Raw genomic sequence first — 20454 nt, forward strand, 5'->3', positions numbered from 1 at the left:
AAGTCAGCTCCTATCAAATATGTATTTTAGGTTCTGATTAATGAATACCGGGTCACCTATCATTGTGGGTAAAGTTGCCCATTCCCAACATGGCGCAGACTGTCCCTCTTGAGGCGGTAACATCATCCTCTGTTGTGTCATTCTATCTTCGCACAGCGCTTGCAGTGTGTTCCGATCATGTGACTATGTCATGTGATGAACGTCACGTGACTTTTGTGGTGACGTGGTTCGGATCATCATCGTGAGACTAACCAGTGATTCCAATTAGCCCAGGTGCTTTATGAGTGGACTTAATGGGAGGGGTATATATAGGAAGGATAGTGGATGGTTTGACGCGCCCCCCTGAGGAAGCGCGTTTGTGAAACGTACGTCGGGCTCTTGGGCCCCTGCAGTTTGGTCAGTATTCTACTGTACATCTTACTACTCAGCATTACTATTTATTATTATTTAATTCCATTTTGTCTTTTCCTGGACTACTAATGCATGTATTTTAGTGGTGTTTGGCCAGGTGTCCTCAATAATTGGGTGGTTGGCTGTTATTCCAGCCGATCCTTGGTACTTTACATATACTTATTTTACTGTGGATTGGCCTCCCTCTGTCACCACTACCTACATGATATTGGCTTGTGGGTAGAACTAGTTATGCCAGTATTGTGTTCACATGGAGTTTACTGCCCGGTTTGTGCTTGTCTAGCTCTACCACTTTGGGATCAATAGATTACTTATACTTTTTGGGATTTGTTACATATCCATTTTATTACTTACAGTCTATTTTTTCCCGCCACATTAATCTATATCAGGATTGATATCTTATTGTTACTGATTTGATCTACCATCCTGGGGGGGATTGTTCTGCATCCCAGCACTTCTCACATTGATATTTTATTATAGTCATTATATCACTTTGAGTTGTATACGTCCTTGTTTTGGATTGAATAATAAAGATTTGTATTATATCTTGATATGTGTGGTATTTTTGATTTGGAGCTATCAGGCTTCAACACATGTTATATTCTAGCATTATATTTGTGTAGTCTTAATAAATTGGCGCCTAAGTAGTGATGGACGAACATCGGCCGGGACGATTTCGAACGCGACCAAATGCTCGCGGTGGGCCCCATTCACTTTAATGGCAGGCGAACTAGAAAAAACCTTCAGGTCATATTTGCAGCCATGGAATACTTAGTAGAAGTGCACAAATAGTCCCACAACATGGACAGTGACATACTAGAGGGGGATCAATGACTAAAATTCCCACAAAAAATATGTATCTTAATCAGGGGACATTTTTATGTGTCTTAAAGGGAAATTCTTAGAAATGTGCCCTGCTGGAGCCTAAAAAAATAAAAATTTTGGCCACAGGAGTACGGGCCTCAAAATTTAGGCATTCACCGGACAGAAAAGAAATTGTGATTATGTGGCTGGAGGTACATTATGCGGTCAATGGATACAAATTTTACTGTAGGCCAGTGGAGTACAGGCCCCAAACATTAGGCATTCACCGGACAGAAAAGATCAAGTAATTATGTGACTGGTGGCAAATTAGGCGGTCAGTGGATATTAGTTTTACTGCAGGCCAGTGGTATACCACACCAGTTGCAATTAGTTGTTTCAATAGCATTTGGCACTCTGTGTAGCTGCGGTATCGCAGCAGAACCGCACACAACTGTTGCACAATACAAATGCACTATAATATATTCTATGTTAGAAAGTATATTATAAGTATATCGCACCCCTCAGTAAGTCACACCTATCGATAGCACACCTATACCAGTCCTTAATTGTGGCCCTATTAGCTAGCGTTGTGTCCTTAACAGCCTGTCCCTGCTCCACACAGCAACCTCTCCCTACACTGGCAAAACACTGAATGTAAAATGGCAGCCAGATCAGGTTTATTTATAAGGTAGGGGGTATGTCCATGTGCTGAAACGTCTCAATTGGCTGTCCTGTATCACCTGATGGATGTGTCATGGGTCAAAGTTCTTCACAATCTAAAAGAATATGGCGCAGGCGGACATTGCCATATGTTCGCCCATTCGGCGAACCACGAACGAGCAAAGTTCCCGCGAAACGACTGTCGAGCGACCCACAAAGCCATCTCTACGTCTAAGTACTCACCTGGCGCCGCTGCCTCTTTAGGCACCTGATAGGCATGGTGTCAGGGGTGCCCCCACCAGTCAGATATTGTTCCTGAGGACAAGCCATCAATATCAAAGTCCCAGAGAACCCATTTACAATGTAGATACTTTTTCAGCAGTTCTCTCCTATGACCGGGACCACATCACTGAAAATCAGACTTACCGTGTTTGACAATTTATAAGACGCCCTTTTAGTAAGAAATAATCTTGCTAAAAGTGTCTTATAAACAGCAGTCGGGGAGATCCAGCATGGCCAGACCGCTGACTGCTTCATTAGTGATCAGGCAGAGCGCTCATACAGATCTGCCTGATCAGTAAGAGAGGCGGCAGGCAGGAGAACCATCCGTTCAGCGCATGGGGGAGGAAGGTCCTACACTGTACTGAAAGGAGATGAACACTACAGCTTAATGACCTATTATGATGTCATCAATAGGAGGAGCCAGAGCAGCAAGACTGTACAGCCGTCACTGGTGTAGGGAAATGTAAGTTTTTACTAAAGATGCTAAGTGTGTATGTGTAGCAGAGCTGTATGTGTGTAGCAGAGCTGTATGGATATAGCAGAACAGTATGTATGTAGCAGAGCTGTATGTATGTAACAGACCTGTATGGGTGTAGCAGGGCTGTATGTGAGTATGGCAGTGCTGTGTGTGTATGCAGTACGCCAGTCCTTCAGGGTGAGTTAACAGACCGAGGGTTGCTCTTAATACTCACAGTTGGTAGTATACCCTGGGCAGGCGTACAGCAGTGATGAAGAGGCTGGCACGTAGATCCTCTGGGGCACTCTCTAGATAGAGGACCAGGCCGGGTGATAGGAGAACTAACTATTTACACTTTAATAGCTACTACCAGAAGTGGAGAAGGACCTTTGGTGATGTCAACCATGTGACCAGTGCAGAGCCCTGGTGAAAAACCTACAGGATGTTTCTGTGGGGGGACGGAGCTTCTGTCTTGTGCCTGGCGGAGAGGTTAGTGGTGTCCTGGGGTAACGTGCTATAAAAGCTGGGAGTTGTAGTTCTGTCCTATTATATCCTTCTCCATCAGGGGCGTACATAGAAATCACTGGGCCCCTTGGCAAGAATCTGAATTGGGCCCTCTTGTGAGTGACCCATAGCACCCCTTAGGGTACGTGCACATCTGCCGCAGAGGTTACAGCAGAAGCCTCAGTTGCAGATTCTGTCAAAAACAAAGGTCAAAATAATGCTGCATGCTGGATCTCAACTGACCCCATTATTGTGAATGGGATCCGGCAGGTGCCGGCAGTTTTTGGCATATGCTGGATCTGGCGATTCTGGTATGCTGCTGGTGACTGGAACAGAATACCCAAATCTGATCGCAAGTGATTACCTAGCCTTACCTGATGAACTGTGCCCGCTGCTGCTACTTCTTATATAGTGCCATCGTTCCCCCATGAACTGTGCCTGCTGCTGCTACTTCTTATATGGTGTGTCAGCCTTCCCCATGGACTGTGACTACTGCTGCTACTTTATATAGTGCCATCCTTTATATAGTGCCTGTGGCAAGATCCCTTACAGTTCGTGACACCAGTGACGGTAACGGTGGCACACTGATTGTTAGGAGGAATAATGGAGGTACACACGATTGTAGTGAACTAGAATTCTTCTTTACTGAACAGTTCAACTATGTACAAACGCTAGACAGTTCCATAAGAAGAATATTTGGTAACAGGCAGGCTTTACATAGGTGGCAGGTAGAATCCTAGCAAGATAACTCAGGGGGAATTAAACTCACAGATCAGGCTGTACTTTCTGCAGATCCTGTCTGGCTTTCTCCAAGGCCCGTATGCCTAATAGCTGGCTTTATCCTTGGGTAGGGAAAACTCCTCTGGTACAAATCCTCTTGCTGAAAAATAAACCTCTGACCCTCAGCATTCCACTTGGCTGGGTAGAATTAGCACTGCTCTGTACTCTGCAGGGTGCAGGATAACTTTAGGAGGAAACTTCTTCTCCTGGACTAACCTCTGAGCTTCACTTGCTCAGCACTTCAGGCAGGCAAGACTGAACTACTTAGCCTCCTGGACTAGACTGACCTAACTCTTTCCTGTCTGGGCCTAACTATATATACTAGGGGGTTCCCTAGCTCCCTCTACAGCTTAGGAGGAGAAACTACACCCCTAGCATGCCTGGTACACAGGAATTAACATGGAATTATGCAGTCATACAATACAAAACACAATAGCAATCTCCCACAGGAGATGGGGGGCAACTTGACCCTTAGTAGTGCCCACCTTTACGTAGTGGGACACTACATGTATAGCTGTATGTATAGAGCTGTATGTGAGTATGCAGAGCTGAGTGTGTATAGCTGGGCTGAGCTGGGCTGAGTGTGTATAGTAGAGCTGTGTGTGTACCATAATTGTGTGTGTCGCACACAAATACTTAAAAATAATCTAGCAGAAGAAGAAGCGTGGCCGGACACCACAGAGCAGTTACAGGAATAGAGTTTCACCGGGTATCGAAGTATTGATACCCAATCGAAACTTTTAGACCTGGATCGATACGACACCGGGTCTTACTATTTAACGATACTAGGCTGCGCTGTTATTTGTTAGAGAACATGGAGCTCCCTGCTCTCAGCGCGCACCATGTTCTATCCAGCAGCGCAGTGGAGAAGGAGGGACTCTCTCACTCCCACCTGTGACACGGCTGCCGCTGCCACCAATGAGATTATTGTACTGAGGATGAGGGGAGGGGCTGTGGCCACTTTTCCACCAATGAATGTGATTAACACATTAACTCAAGTGTAGGCAGCGGGTGCCGGCGGCGGTATCACATACCGGCCCTCAATGACAGGGCATGCGATCTGCTGACCCGCGGAAATTAACCCCTCAGGAGTGGCACCTGAGGGGTTAATTGCCACGGTTCGCATGGCCTGTTATTGAGGGCGGGTATGTGATACTCCCGCCGGCACCCGCGGCCTATACTTGAATTAATGTGTTAATTACATTAATTTGTACCACAGTGCGCCCCCCCTGTATTATAAATTATAACCATTGGTGGTGCAGTGCGCTGTCCCCCCCAACCCCCCCAGTATTAGAATCATTGGTGGCGCAGTGGCCACAGGCACCCCCCCATTGTTATATTCATTGGATGCAGTGACCCCAGGATCCCCTACCCTCCTCTTCATTGGTGGCAGTTCCGTTCGGAGCCCCAGCAGTGTAATCGCGGGGCTCCGATCGCTTACCATGGCAGCCAGGACGCTACTGAAGCCCTACATGGTAAGCTCCCTGCTGCCGTGTGCACAAAGCCCAGGGCAGCAGGGAGAGTGTAAGATCCTATTCACTCTAATATATTTCTATCAGGGGGGAAATAGGACAAGGGTTCTAGCCCTAAGGGGTCTAATAGTTATTAAATAAAAAGAAAAGAAAAACAAAAAAACACCAAAATATTAAGTTTAAATCACCCCCTTTCACAATTTTTCATATAAAATTTATAAACAAAAAAAATAAACATATTACATATTGCCACGCCCGAAAAAGTGCAAACTATTAACCACCTCAGCCCCCAGTGCTTAAACACCCTGAAAGACCAGGCCACTTTTTACACTTCTGACCTACACTACTTTCACCGTTTATTGCTCGGTCATGCAACTTACCACCCAAATGAATTTTACCTCCTTTTCTTCTCACTAATAGAGCTTTCATTTGGTGGTATTTCATTGCTGCTGACATTTTTACTTTTTTTGTTATTAATCGAAATTTAACGATTTTTTTGAAAAAAAATGACATTTTTCACTTTCAGTTGTAAAATTTTGCAAAAAAAACGACATCCATATATAAATTTTGCTCTAAATTTATTGTTCTACATGTCTTTGATTAAAAAAAAATGTTTGGGTAAAAAAAAAATGGTTTGGGTAAAAGTTATAGCGTTTACAAACTATGGTACAAAAATGTGAATTTCCGCTTTTTGAAGCAGCTCTGACTTTCTGAGCACCTGTCATGTTTCCTGAGGTTCTACAATGGCCAGACAGTACAAACACCCCACAAATGACCCCATTTCGGAAAATACACACCCTAAGGTATTCGCTGATGGGCATAGTGAGTTCATAGAACTTTTTATTTTTTGTCACAAGTTAGCGGAAAATGATGATTTTTTTCTTTTTTTTTTTTTTTCTTACAAAGTCTCATATTCCACTAACTTGTGACAAAAAATAAAAACTTCCATGAACTCACTATGCCCATCACGAAATACCTTGGGGTCTCTTCTTTCCAAAATGGGGTCACTTGTGGGGTAGTTATACTGCCCTGGCATTCTAGGGGCCCGAATGTGTGGTAAGGAGTTTGAAATCAAATTCTGTAAAAAATGACGAGTGAAATCCGAAAGGTGCTCTTTGGAATGTGGGCCCCTTTGCCCACCTAGGCTGCAAAAAAGTGTCACACATCTGGTATCTCCGTATTCAGTAGAAGTTGGGGAATGTGTTTTGGGGTGTCTTTTTACATATACCCATGCTGGGTGAGATAAATATCTTGGTCAAATGCCAACTTTGTATAAAAAAATGGGAAAAGTTGTCTTTTGCCAAGATATTTCTCTCACCCAGCATGGGTATATGTAAAAAGACACCCCAAAACACATTCCCCACCTTCTCCTGAGTACGGAGATACCAGATGTGTGACACTTTTTTGCAGCCTAGATGGGCAAAGGGGCCCACATTCCAAAGAGCACCTTTCGAATTTCACTCGTCATTTTTTACAGAATTTGATTTCAAACTCCTTACCACACATTTGGGCCCCTAGAATGCCAGGGCAGTATAACTACCCCACAAGTGACCCCATTTTGGAAAGAAGAGACCCCAGGGTATTCGCTGATGGGCATAGTGAGTTCATGGAAGTTTTTATTTTTTGTCACAAGTTAGTGGAATATGAGACTTTGTATAAAAAAAAAAAAAAAAAAAAAAATCATCATTTTCCACTAACTTGTGACAAAAAATAAAAAATTCTAGGAACTCGCCATGCCCCTCACGGAATACCTTGGGGTGTCTTCTTTCCAAAATGGGGTCACTTGTGGGGTAGTTATACTGCCCTGGCATTTTCCAGGGGCCCTAATGTGTGGTAAGTAGGTAAATGACCAGTGGAATCCGAAAGGTGCTCTTTGGAATGTGGGCCCCTTTGCCCACCTAGGCTGCAAAAAAGTGTCACACATCTGGTATCGCCGTATTCAGGAGACGTTGGGGAATGTGTTTTGGGGTGTCTTTTTACATATACCCATGCTGGGTGAGATAAATATCTTGGTCAAATGCCAACTTTGTATAAAAAAAAATGGGAAAAGTTGTCTTTTGCCAAGATATTTCTCTCACCCAGCATGGGTATATGTAAAATGACACCCCAAAACACATTCTCCACCTTCTCCTGAGTACGGAGATACCAGATGTGTGACACTTTTTTGCAGCCTAGGTGGGCAAAGGGGCCCATATTCCAAAGAGCACCTTTCGGATTTCACTCGTCATTTTTTACAGAATTTGATTTCAAACTCCTTACCACACATTTGGGCCCCTAGAATGCCAGGGCAGTATAACTACCCCACAAGTGACCCCATTTTGGAAAGAAGAGACCCCAGGGTATTCGCTGATGGGCATAGTGAGTTCATGGAAGTTTTTATTTTTTGTCACAAGTTAGTGGAATATGAGACTTTGTATGAAAAAAAAAATAAAAAAAAAAAATCATCATTTTCCACTAACTTGTGACAAAAAATAAAAAATTCTAGGAACTCGCCATGCCCCTCACGGAATACCTTGGGGTGTCTTCTTTCCAAAATGGGGTCACTTGTGAGGTAGTTATACTGCCCTGGCATTTTCCAGGGGCCCTAATGTGTGGTAAGTAGGTAAATGACCAGTGAAATCCGAAAGGTGCTCTTTGGAATGTGGGCCCCTTTGCCCACCTAGGCTGCAAAAAAGTGTCACACATCTGGTATCGCCGTATTCAGGAGACGTTGGGGAATGTGTTTTGGGGTGTCTTTTTACATATACCCATGCTGGGTGAGAGAAATATCTTGGCAAAAGACAACTTTTTCCATTTTTTTATACAAAGTTGGCATTTGACCAAGATATTTATCTCACCCAGCATGGGTATATGTAAAATGACACCCCAAAACACATTCCCCAACTTCTCCTGAGTACGGCGATACCAGATGTGTGACACTTTTTTGCAGCCTAGATGCGCAAAGGGGCCCAAATTCCTTTTAGGAGGGCATTTTTAGACATTTGGATACCAGACTTCTTCTCACGCTTTGGGGCCCCTAGAATGCCAGGGCAGTATAAATACCCCACATGTGACCCCATTTTGGAAAGAAGACACCCCAAGGTATTCAATGAGGGGCATGGCGAGTTCATAGAAATTTTTTTTTTTTGGCACAAGTTAGCGGAAATTGATATTTTTTATTTTTTTCTCACAAAGTCTCCCGTTCCGCTAACTTGGGACAAAAATTTCAATCTTTCATGGACTCAATATGCCCCTCACGGAATACCTGGGGGTGTCTTCTTTCCGAAATGGGGTCACATGTGGGGTATTTATACTGCCCTGGCATTCTAGGGGCCCTAAAGCGTGAGAAGAAGTCTGGAATATAAATGTCTAAAAAATTTTACGCATTTGGATTCCGTGAGGGGTATGGTGAGTTCATGTGAGATTTTATTTTTTGTCACAAGTTAGTGGAATATGTGACTTTGTAAGAAAAAAAATAAAATTCCGCTAACTTGGGCCAAAAAAAAGACTGAATGCAGCCTTACAGAGGGGGGGGGGGGATCAATCAATGACAGGGGGGTGATCAATGACAGGGGGGGTGATCAATGACAGGGGGGTGATCAGGGAGTCTATATGGGGTGATCACCCAACTGTCATTGATCACCCCCCTGTAAGGCTGCATTCAGACGTCCGTATGATTTTTACGGATCCGATCAGTCTATCAGTGGATCCGTAAAAATCATGCGGACATCTGATTGGAGCTTTACAGGGGGGTGATCAATGACAGAGGGGTAATCAATGACAGGGGGGTGATCAGGGAGTCTATATGGGGTGATCACCACAGTCATTGATCACTCCCCTGTAAGGCTGCATTCAGACGTCCGTATGATTTTTACGGATCCGATCAGTCTATCAGTGGATCCGTAAAAATCATGCGGACATCTGAATGGAGCTTTACAGGGGGGTGATCAATGACAGAGGGGTAATCAATGACAGGGGGGTGATCAGGGAGTCTATATGGGGTGATCACCACAGTCATTGATCACTCCCCTGTAAGGCTGCATTCAGACGTCCGTATGATTTTTACGGATCCGATCAGTCTATCAGTGGATCCGTAAAAATCATGCGGACATCTGAATGGAGCTTTACAGGGGGGTGATCAATGACAGGGGGGTGATCAGGGAGTCTATATGGGGTGATCACCTCCGTCATTTATCACTCCCCTGTAAGGCTGCATTCAGACGTCCGTATGATTTTTACGGATCCGATCAGTCTATCAGTGGATCCGTAAAAATCATGCGGACATCTGAATGGAGCTTTACAGGGGGGTGATCAATGACAGGGGGGTAATCAATGACAGGGGGGTGATCAGGGAGTCTATATGGGGTGATCAGGGGTGATCAAGGGCTAATAAGGGGTTAATAAGTGACGGGGGGGGGGGGGGGGGTGTAGTGTAGTGGTGCTTGGTGCAACATATTACTGAGCTGCCTGTGTCCTCTGGTGGTCGATCCAAACAAAAGGGACCACCAGAGGACCAGGTAGCAGGTATATTAGACGCTGTTATCAAAACAGCGTCTAATATACCTGTTAGGGGTTAAAAAAATCACATCTCCAGCCTGCCAGCGAACGATCGCCGCTGGCAGGCTGGAGATCCACTCGCTTACCTTCCGATCCTGTGAGCGCGCGCGCCTGTGTGCGCGCGTTCACAGGAAATCTCGCGTCTCGCGAGAGGACGCACCGGCGCGTCCACCCAGAACAACAGGACCGCCGCAAAGACGCAATCCTGCGTACGGCGGTCCTGAGGTGGTTAAAATATAAAAAAATATCTCCTATGCAGTAAACGCCGTAACAGAAAAAAAAGTCACCTTGTTCCCCTAAAAAATAGGATAGGACTGTTCTATTATGGGCCGGACGTTCCAAAAAATGCGGAATGCACGCTGCTTTTTTGCATGGTATCGAATGGTATAGAGTATCGCAATACTTTTTTATGGTATCGAAATTGAATCAAAATTTTTGTATCGTGACAACCCTAGTCAGCAGTTTATCTTATAGACATAACAATGTTGCGGAGCATAAAATAGAATAGAATTCATGTATAACTTGTGCCCCACATGTCTCAGTCCTGTACACATCTCTTATACTCACCGTAATTCCTCTATCCTGCAGGCCGGACTGGACAGAGCCTCCATCAAGTCACTGAAGTGAGGACCAGACAGACTGTTACCAGACAGGACAAGTATCTTCAGGGACTGGTTATTCCTTATTCCAGATGCCAACTGGATGCAGGAAGTGTCTGGTAGATCATTATAACCCAAACTGTAAGAATAAGAAGATGAGATGTGGATGAGGCGTCCACAGAGCGTTAGTATAAAATCTGTAGATTGTGACTGTGGAGAGAAAATGTCCCCAGCTGTTAGTAAAATCCATAAATGTCATCACAAGAAGCCGCCTCTTGTGTGTGGTGGATGTCAGGAATGGCGGCAGCTATATATGTCCATGTCCTAGAAATCCAGAACCCCTGAGGAGTGTCCTCACTTTATGGCATGTCATAAATCAGTGATGATGGCAGCACATGAATGTACAAGAGTCATAAAGCTGGAGGAACTTGTGCCAGCGTCATCAGCTGCTGAGAGCTCTCCTTCCTCCATCTATTGTGGCTCTCAGTATGTGGCCTCCATTCTCCTTCCACTATCTATTGCGGTCTCTGTGGCCTCCATTATCCTTCCTCCACCATCTATTGTGGTCCCTGTGACCTATATTCTCCTTCCTCCACATCTATTGTGGTCCCTGTGGCCTTATTCTCCTTCCTCCACCATCTATTGTGGCCAACCAGTCTCCTTCCTCCACCATCTATTGTGGCCCTCAGGCTGTAGCCCCTGTGGCCTCCATTCTCCTTCCTCCATCGTCTATTGTGGTCCCTGTGGCCTCCATTCTCCTTCGTCCACCATCTATTGTGGCCCTTAGTCTGTAGCCCCTGTGTCCTCCATTCTCCTTCCTCCACCATCTATTGTGGCCCCCATTCTCCTTCCTCCACAATCTATTGTGGCCCCTATTCTATTTCCTCCACTATCTATTATGGCCCTCAGTTTCCTTCCTCCACCATCTATTGGGGTCCTTGTGGACTCCATTCACCTTCCTCCACCATCTATTGTGGCCCCTGTGGCCCCCGCTATCCTCCTCACATTACTACAGGACACCTGTGGCTCTGCCCTCGCTCAGTCAGTTTTTTGGGGGATGGATTATTAGTAGACATTACACTACATTCAGGGTTTCTCTGGATTCTGCTGGTATTGATTATTACTTATTGATAACGAGCAGTAATCGTCTCCATTCTGAGTAAATTACAGCCGTACATCAGTAATAATACCGCCATACAGCTGTAATGTAGCACAGGCAGAGATGAGCGCTCTATGGCGGTAAGGGCTCATGTACACAGGGCCGGTTCAAAGTTCATGTGGGCCCTTGGGCGATAAATCCCAGTGGGCCCCCTTGAGGCATATTTTTTACATTTACATATCCCCCTGTGGCTCCACCACGGTATAATGACCCCCAGTGGCCCCTATACAGTATAATCACCACTAGTGGCCCTTCACACAGTATAATGACCCCCCAACCCCCCCCCCCCCCCACTGTATAATGACCCCCAGTGGCCCTCCATTCAGAATAATAACCTCCAGTTGCCCCCATTCAGAATAATGACCCCCAGTAGCCCCCACACTGGGGGGAATACTGTATGGAGGGGGCTCTGGGGGTCATTATACTGAATGGAGGGTCACTGGGGATCATTATACTAAATGGGGGACACTGGGGGTCATTATACTATGTAAAGGGCCCTCACAGTATAATGACCCCACAGTGGCCCTAAATTCAGAATAATGACCCCCAGTCGCCCCCCACTGGTGGTTATACTGTATGGAGGGGGCACTGGGGGCCATTATATTAAATAGGGGCTCTGGTGGTCATTATACTAAATGGAGGGTCAATGGGGATCATTATACTAAATGCCCTTTTAGTAAGTAAAAATCTTGCTAAAAGTCTCTTATAAACAGCAGTCGGGGAGATCCAGCATGGCCAGACCCCTGACTGCTTCATTAGTGATCAGGCAGAGCGCTCATACAGATCTGCCTGATCAGTGAGAGAGCCGGCAGGCAGGAGAACCGTCCGTTCAGCGCATGGTGGAGGCAGGTCCTACACTGTACTGAAAGGAGCTGTATGTGTGTAGCAAAGCTGTATGTCTAACACAACTGTATGTGTGTAGCAGAGCTGTATGCAGTGACGTACCTCCAATAGAGGCAGACCACGCAGCTGCTATGGGGCCCCAGGGGGAACGGGGCCCATAGTGGAGAACTAACTATTTACACTTTAATAGCTACTACCAGAAGTGGAGAAGGACCTTTGGTGATGTCAACCATGTGACCAGTGCAGAGCCCTGGTGAAAAACCTACAGGATGTTTCTGTGGGGGGACGGAGCTTCTGTCTTGTGCCTGGCGGAGAGGTTAGTGGTGTCCTGGGGTAACGTGCTATAAAAGCTGGGAGTTGTAGTTCTGTCCTATTATATCCTTCTCCATCAGGGGCGTACATAGAAATCACTGGGCCCCTTGGCAAGAATCTGAATTGGGCCCTCTTGTGAGTGGCCCATAGCACCCCTTAGGGTACGTGCACATCTGCCGCAGAGGTTACAGCAGAAGCCTCAGTTGCAGATTCTGTCAAAAACAAAGGTCAAAATAATGCTGCATGCTGGATCTCAACTGACCCCATTATTGTGAATGGGATCCGGCAGGTGCCGGCAGTTTTTGGCATATGCTGGATCTGGCGATTCTGGTATGCTGCTGGTGACTGGAACAGAATACCCAAATCTGATCGCAAGTGATTACCTAGCCTTACCTGATGAACTGTGCCCGCTGCTGCTACTTCTTATATAGTGCCATCGTTCCCCCATGAACTGTGCCTGCTGCTGCTACTTCTTATATGGTGTGTCAGCCTTCCCCATGGACTGTGACTACTGCTGCTACTTTATATAGTGCCATCCTTCCCCCATGGACTGTGCCGGCTGCTGCTACTTTTTAGATGGTGTGTCACCCTTCCCCATGGACTGTGATCGCTGGTGCTACTTTATATAGTGTGCCATGCTTCCCCCATGGACTTTTGCCTGCTGCTGCTTCATCCACTCCCCAATGCTGAGCGCAGTCAGGGCCTGAGGCAGATCTTCACCGAGCTGGTGACGCTGCTGGATCAGGTCAGGTCCGGACTGGTCAGTCAGCTCACAGTGAGACACGTACTGGTAGAGGAACAGGACAGGGACATTTTACAAAGTGCAGACACAGAAAACAGTAGGATTTAATCCAATCACAACTGATGTTTCTCTGACTGCTGCAGAACCTCCTAATACACACCTCAGCTGCTGCACAACCTCCTAATCTGATGCTAGAGAACATGTAAGGCTTTGATCACATCTGTGTTGGGGCCTCATTTGCAGATCAGGTCATAAATGCTGGACACAATTTTATAGCCTGGAAACCCATCAGATCTCATCATAGTCAGTGGGATCTGTCAGGTGTTGTCGTCCATGAAGCGTCAGATCCGGAACTACGGCGATTTTCGTTGTTGTGCGAAGAACATCGAACGTCACCAGCACAGATGTGAACAAAGCCTAACACCTCAGAAGTCTCCATCACCAGATTGTTATTATTGGAAATTAGGGGGCAACACAGTGTTGTGCCTTTTCATAAGTGTAAACAGTTATATCTACTTATTCTAATTATAATGGGTATTCATTGCCTTTAAGAGCAATGTTGATTTATATTCACTATTTTGTATGGATTTTCATGTAGGCTGAAGTAAGTCCATGGGAAGATTACTGTGCCGTTCAAAAAGCTAGTGTTATTGTAACAATATATTATACATTTAGACAGTTAGAAGATACACCGCACCTGCAGATTTAGAGGCTTCATTGAATTTCTTATATGAACATGAATTCCACAATGTGAGAATTGTCTAGATGTTCCTCAAAGTATACATTCATGTAACAAAGTTTGTCCCTCGGCTCTAAGACAAGGCCTCCAGATGTCAGAGGTGTGTAGTATTAAAAATATCAGGCATGTATGAATTAACCCTTAATGGTATGATGCTTATAGCTTAAACAACAGTGCCACCTAGATATGAGCAGTTAATACTACACCAGTAGCAAAAGTGCATTCTGGGTAGTATTATGACGTCACGCTCCTTATCAATGCACACGCCCGTCCAACAATGATTGGAAAGTTCCAAACAAGGAGGGTGTGTTCATCTGATAAGTTTTGGGTTAAGAAACCAGATACAAAAAAGAAAAAAAAAGGACAGAAAGAAAAAACAAAGAAAGAAAGAAAGGGAGATCTCTGGAGAAAGATTTGGATTATCGGAAAAACTCTTGAGAGCTGACTGCCCCAAGACTCTGCACATCACTTGACCCTTGGGTAATGTATATTTTTGTTTTATGTAGTATTGATCTAAATTAATTGGTTTGATACTTAGCCAGATACCCGCTCATTTGCGGACGTGTAACGTTAGTTGCTACATCAATGTTTTCTCTGATTTCAGTTACGATGCATATAACTGAATAAAGGGGATAATAGTGGAGAAACTCTCTGTTGGGAATCCTTATATTCCCTAGTTTGATATCAAGCCAATAATTTATAAGTTTTGGTGCAATACTAACCCATATCTGAGATTTGTCATTAATTTGGGCAGAGCAAGGGCTTGTATCTGTCATTTTCTTGATTGAGTTTTTCGCATAATCCATTGATTGTATATCTCTCACAATTTTAAAGCCGTATTGCATAATATTCTTGTGTTGGTTGAGTAGTGTTTTGTTGGCACCATATAGTGGTGAATTATGGGTACTGCATATCATTGTATATTATTGAAATTTACGTTGATTAATTTTTGATTGTATTTTAAACTATTGTATAATAAACCATTTATATTTTTGCATAGACGCTTGTACCCTGTTTTACTGATTTCACAAAATAATCAGGTTCTCGATTGAACTCTTTTTGAGATGTTTATGTCCATCTCGCGGGTCAATATCGTTTGAACAATTTTTATTTTTATCCGTTAATTTTTATTTATTTACATATAAAACATTTGCTTTATATACCCGACAACAGGGAGAGGTAAAAGTGGGGAGAACTACAACTCCCAGCATGTGCAGGCTGCTGTTATTGGATATAAGTGGATATTAGAGAGTATAAGGTCAGGTTCACATCACTATTTAGTATTCTGTACTTCTGATCCGTCAAACGAACAGAAAAATAAAAGGAAAAAACAGAACCTGTATTTTAAGTATCAGTGCTGCACATTCCGTATCCAAAATTGGCTTCTACCTTACAGTTGTTTTTTTTTGCCTTCCTCTGGATCAACTTGCAGGATAACAGGCCGAACTGGATGGACAAATGTATTTTTTCGGCCTTATGTACTATGTTACTATGTAATTGAGTCTGAGATCTGTTATTTTAGATGGAAAAAAGCCCTGCACGCAAAACGGAAAACTAAACGGTGATGTGAAACCAAAGAGAGAACTACAACTCCCAGCATGTCCAGATTATTATAGGGCATCATCCAGTTTTACTAGGTGAGAGCTTTAGGGTCCATTCAGACGTCTGTAGAATGTGTCCGCATCCGTTCTGCAATTATCCGAAAACGGGTGCGGACCCTTTTATTATTTCTCTATGGGGCAGGAATGGATGTGGACAGCACACAGTGCGCTGTCCGCATCCGCGTTTCCGGAGTGCGACCCCGAACTTCCAGTCCGTGGCTCCGGAAAAAAATAGAACATATCCTATTCTTGTCCGCAATAGCGGACAAGAATAGGCAGTTCTATGGGGGGGGGCGGCCGGGTGTATTGCTGATCCGCAATACACTATGGACGTGTGAATGGACCCTTAAAAGGAAATAAGTATAACCCCCAGTATGGCCAGACTTATGATGGTGCATTAGTATACATTACAGAGAGGTGGTATAAGAGGAGAGAACTACAACTCGCAGCATTACCAGACTGTACTAGGGCATTCATTGAAATTACATGGAGAGGGATATAGTAGGACAGAACTACAACTCCCAGCTTTTATAGCACGTTATACGGGTTATCCCAGGACACCACTAACCTCTCCTCCAGGCACAACATAGAAGCATCCCATAGGTCTTTCACCAGGGCTCTGCACTGGTCACATGGTTGATGACATCACCAATGGTCCTTTAGACATCTTGGATTCTTGCACTGGTCACATGGTTGATGACATCACCAAAGGTCCTTGTCCACTTCTTACATTCTATTTTAAAGGGCTTTTCCCATCTCAGACAATGGGGGCATACCGCTAGGATATGCCCCCATTGTCTGATAGGTGCGGGTCCCACCTCTGGGATCTGCACCTACAATGAGAACGGAGCCGGGAAATGAACGGAGGGCGCACTACGCATGCGCAGCCGCCCTCCATTCATTTCTATGGGGCCACCGAAAATAGCCGAGCGCTGGCTTGGCTATTGCTGTCTGCCCCATAGAAATGAATGGGAGCATGGGCTGCGCATGCGTGGTGCGCTCCCATTCACTTCTATGGGAGCAGCGCTTGATGGTGGACGGACCCCAGGAAATCCGGGGTCCTCCAGCCACAGCTCTCCCCGCTCCGTTCTCGTTGTAGTTCCGGGTCCCAGAGGTGGGACCCACACCTATCAGACAATGGGGGCATATCCTAGTGATATGCCCCCATTGTCTGATATGGGAATACCCCTTTAATAGGTAATCGCTATATCAGTGTAATTAGTGGGTGGGGCCTATTCTCAACTGCGGGCCCCCTTCCCCCAGGGGCCCCATAGCAGCTGCGTGGTCTGCCTCTATTGGAGGTACGCCACTGCTCTCCATGTAGTTTAAACGTATGCCCTAGTACAGTCTGGTAATGCTGGGAGTTGTAGTTCTGTCCTCTTATATTCCTCTCCATGTCATTTAAATTTTTTCTCTAGTACAGTCTGGTAATGCTGGGAGTTATAGTTCGCTCCTCTCTGTAATGTATACTGATGCCCCAAGATAAGTCTGGCCATACTGGGGGTTATAGTTATTTCCTTTTAAAGCTCTCACCTAGTAAAACTGGATGATGCCCTACAATAATCTGGACATGCTGGGAGCTGTAGTTCTCTTTGGTTTCACATCACCGTTTAATTTTCAGTTTTGTGTGCAGGGCTTTCTTCCATCTATAATAACGGATCTCAGACTCAATTGGATGCGGAATGTGCAGAACTGATGCTTGAAATACAGGATCTGTTTTCTCCTTTATTTTTCTGTTCGTCTGACGGATCAGAAATACGGAAAACTAAACAGTGATGTGAACCCGGCCTTATACTCTCTAATATCCACTTGTATCCAATAACAGCAGCCCGCACATGCTGGGAGTTGTAGTTCCCCCCACTTTTACCTCTCCCTGTGTTGCCCCCTAATTTCCAATAATAACAATCTGGTGATTATGAGACTTCTGAGGTGTTAGGCTTTGTTCACATCTGTGCTGGTGATGTTCGCTGTTCTGCCGTCATAGGAGCACAACAACGAAAATCGCCGTAGTTCCGGATCTGGTGCTTCGTGGACTACAACACCTGACGGATCTCACTAACTATTATGAGATCTGATTGGTTCCATCTGCCAGGCTATAAAATTGTGTCCAGCATTTATGACCTGTTCTGTGAATGAGACCCCAGCACAGATGTGATTAAAGCCTTATATGTTCTCCATTAGGAGGTTCTGCAGCAGCTGAGGTGTGTAATATGAGGTTCTGCAGCAGCTGAAGTGTGTATTAGGAGGTTCTGCAGCAGCTTAGGTGTGTATTAGGAGGTTCTGCAGCGGCTGAGGTGTGTATTAGGAGGTTCTGCAGCGGCTGTGGTGTGTATTAGGAGGTTCTGCAGCGGCTGAGGTGTGTATTAGGAGGTTATGCAGCAGCTGAGGTGTGTATTAGGAGGTTCTGCAGCAGCTGAGGTGTGTATTAGGAGGTTCTGCAGCAGCTGAGGTGTGTATTAGGAGGTTCTACAGTGGCTGAGGTGTGTATTAGGAGGTTATGCAGCGGCTGAGGTGTGCATTAGGAGGTTCTACAGTGGCTGAGGTGTGTATTAGGAGGTTATGCAGCAGCTGAGGTGTATATTAGGAGGTTCTGCAGCAGCTGAGGTGTGTATTAGGAGGTTCTACAGTGGCTGAGGTGTGTATTAGGAGGTTATGGAGCGGCTGAGGTGTGTATTAGGAGGTTCTGCAGCAGCTGAGGTGTGTATTAGGAGGTATTGCAGCAGCTGAGGTGTGTATTAGTAGGTTCTGCAGCAGTCAGAGAAACATCAGTTGTGACTGGATTAAATCAGCTTAACGGCAGAGATAACAAGGCGGCACAGCTGTGAACATTCAAATGCAGCAATCTGAGGACCTCAATCCCAATAGCCTCCTGATGTATCCCACTCACGGTGGTGCACAGCTGGAGAGAAGCACGGGCGAATATGCACAAGTTCAGAGGAGAAAACAACAAGCGGCGCTCACCAGTGTGATGTTCAGACTTGATGCTTTATTCGGTTAAATCAGATTCCAAGTGCTTGCGGCATGGGGCAGATGAACAAAGTACACGCACCAAACAGCGACGGCCGTTTCGCGCTATTTGTGCTTCGTCGAGCTTCGTCACTTGTGATCAGATTTTGGTATTCTGTTCCAGCCACCAGCGGCATACCAGAATCGCCAGATCCAGCATATGCCAAACACTGCCGGCACCTGCCGGATCTTATTCACAATAATGGGGTCAGTCGAGATCCAGCATGGAGCATTATTTTGCCCTTTGTTTTTGACAGAATCTGCAACTGAGGCTTCTGCTGTAACCTCTGCGGCAGAGGTGCACGTACCCTAAGGGGTGCTATGGGTCACTCACAAGAGGGCCCAATTCAGATTCTTGCCATAGGGCCCAGTAATTTCTATGTACGCCCCTGGCTGTATGGGTATAGCAGAACAGTATGTATGTAACAGACCTGTATGGGTGTAGCAGGCTGTATTCGAGTATGGCAGTGCTGTGTGTATACCAGAGCTGTATGTGAGTATGGCAGTGCTGTGTGTGTAAAGCAGAGCTGTGTGTGTACCAGAACTGTGTGCGTCGCACACAAATACTTAAAAATAACCTAGCAGAAGAAAAAGCGTGGCCGGACACCACAGAGCAGTGACAGGAATAGAGTTGCACCGGGTATGGAAGTATCGATACCCAATCAATACTTTTAGACCCGGATCTATACGACACCGGGTCTTACTATTTACCGATACTAGACTGCGCTGTTATCAGTTAGAGAACATGGCACTCCCTGCTCTCAGTGCGCACCATGTTCTACTCAGGAGCACAGTGGAGAAGGAGTGACCCTCTCCACCCCTTCCCCCTGTGACGCGGCTGCCGCTGCCACCAATAAGATCATTGTGCTGAGGATGAGGGGAGGGGCTGTGCCCACTGTGCCATCAATGAATGTAATTAACACATTAATTCAAGTGTAGGCAGTGGGTGCCGGCGGCAATATCATATACCTGGCCTCAATAACAGGGCATGCGATCTGCTGAACCGCGGAAATTAACCCCTCAGGTGTGGCACCTAAGGGGTTAATTGCCACGGTTCGGCAGATCGCACGCCCTGTTATTGAGGCCGGGTATGTGATACTGCCGCCGGAACCCGCTGCCTACACTTGAATTAATGTGTTAATTACATTCATTTGTACCACAGTGCGCCCCCTCCTCCCCCGTATTATAAATTATAACCATTGGTGGTGCAGTGCGCTGTCCCCCCAGTATTAGGATCATTGGTGGTGCAGTGGCCACAGGCGTCCCCCCCCCCCTCATTGTTATATTCATTGGATGCAGTGACCACAGGATCACTTACCCTCCTCTTCGTTGGTGGCAGTGGCAGTTCCGATCGGAGCCCCAGCAGTGTAAACGCGGGGCTCAGATCGGTTACCATGGCAGCCAGGACGATACTGAAGCCCTCCATGGTAGGCTCCCTGCTGCCGTGTACACAAAGCCCAGAGCAGCAGGGAGAGTGTGAGATCCTATTCACTGTAATAGATCTCTATCAGGAGGAATAGGACAAGGGTTCTAGCCCTAAGGGGGCT

The 20454-nt window shown here is 45.7% G+C and overlaps 1 protein-coding gene across 6 annotated transcripts in view; it reads right to left on the reverse strand.

The window, feature by feature from the left end:
• LOC120986083 (NACHT, LRR and PYD domains-containing protein 12-like) overlaps positions 1–20454 on the reverse strand; it is a 285272-nt gene that overhangs the window by 134146 nt on the left and 130672 nt on the right. For all 6 annotated transcript variants that reach the window (XM_040414414.1, XM_040414416.1, XM_040414412.1 and 3 more), the window contains one exon: positions 10474–10644. In XM_040414414.1, the coding sequence (XP_040270348.1) occupies positions 10474–10644 (171 nt within the window). The remainder of the gene's footprint in view (positions 1–10473; positions 10645–20454) is intronic.

The sequence above is a fragment of the Bufo bufo genome, chromosome 1, assembly GCF_905171765.1.
Source record: "Bufo bufo chromosome 1, aBufBuf1.1, whole genome shotgun sequence".
In the NCBI taxonomy this organism is placed as follows: domain Eukaryota; kingdom Metazoa; phylum Chordata; class Amphibia; order Anura; family Bufonidae; genus Bufo; species Bufo bufo.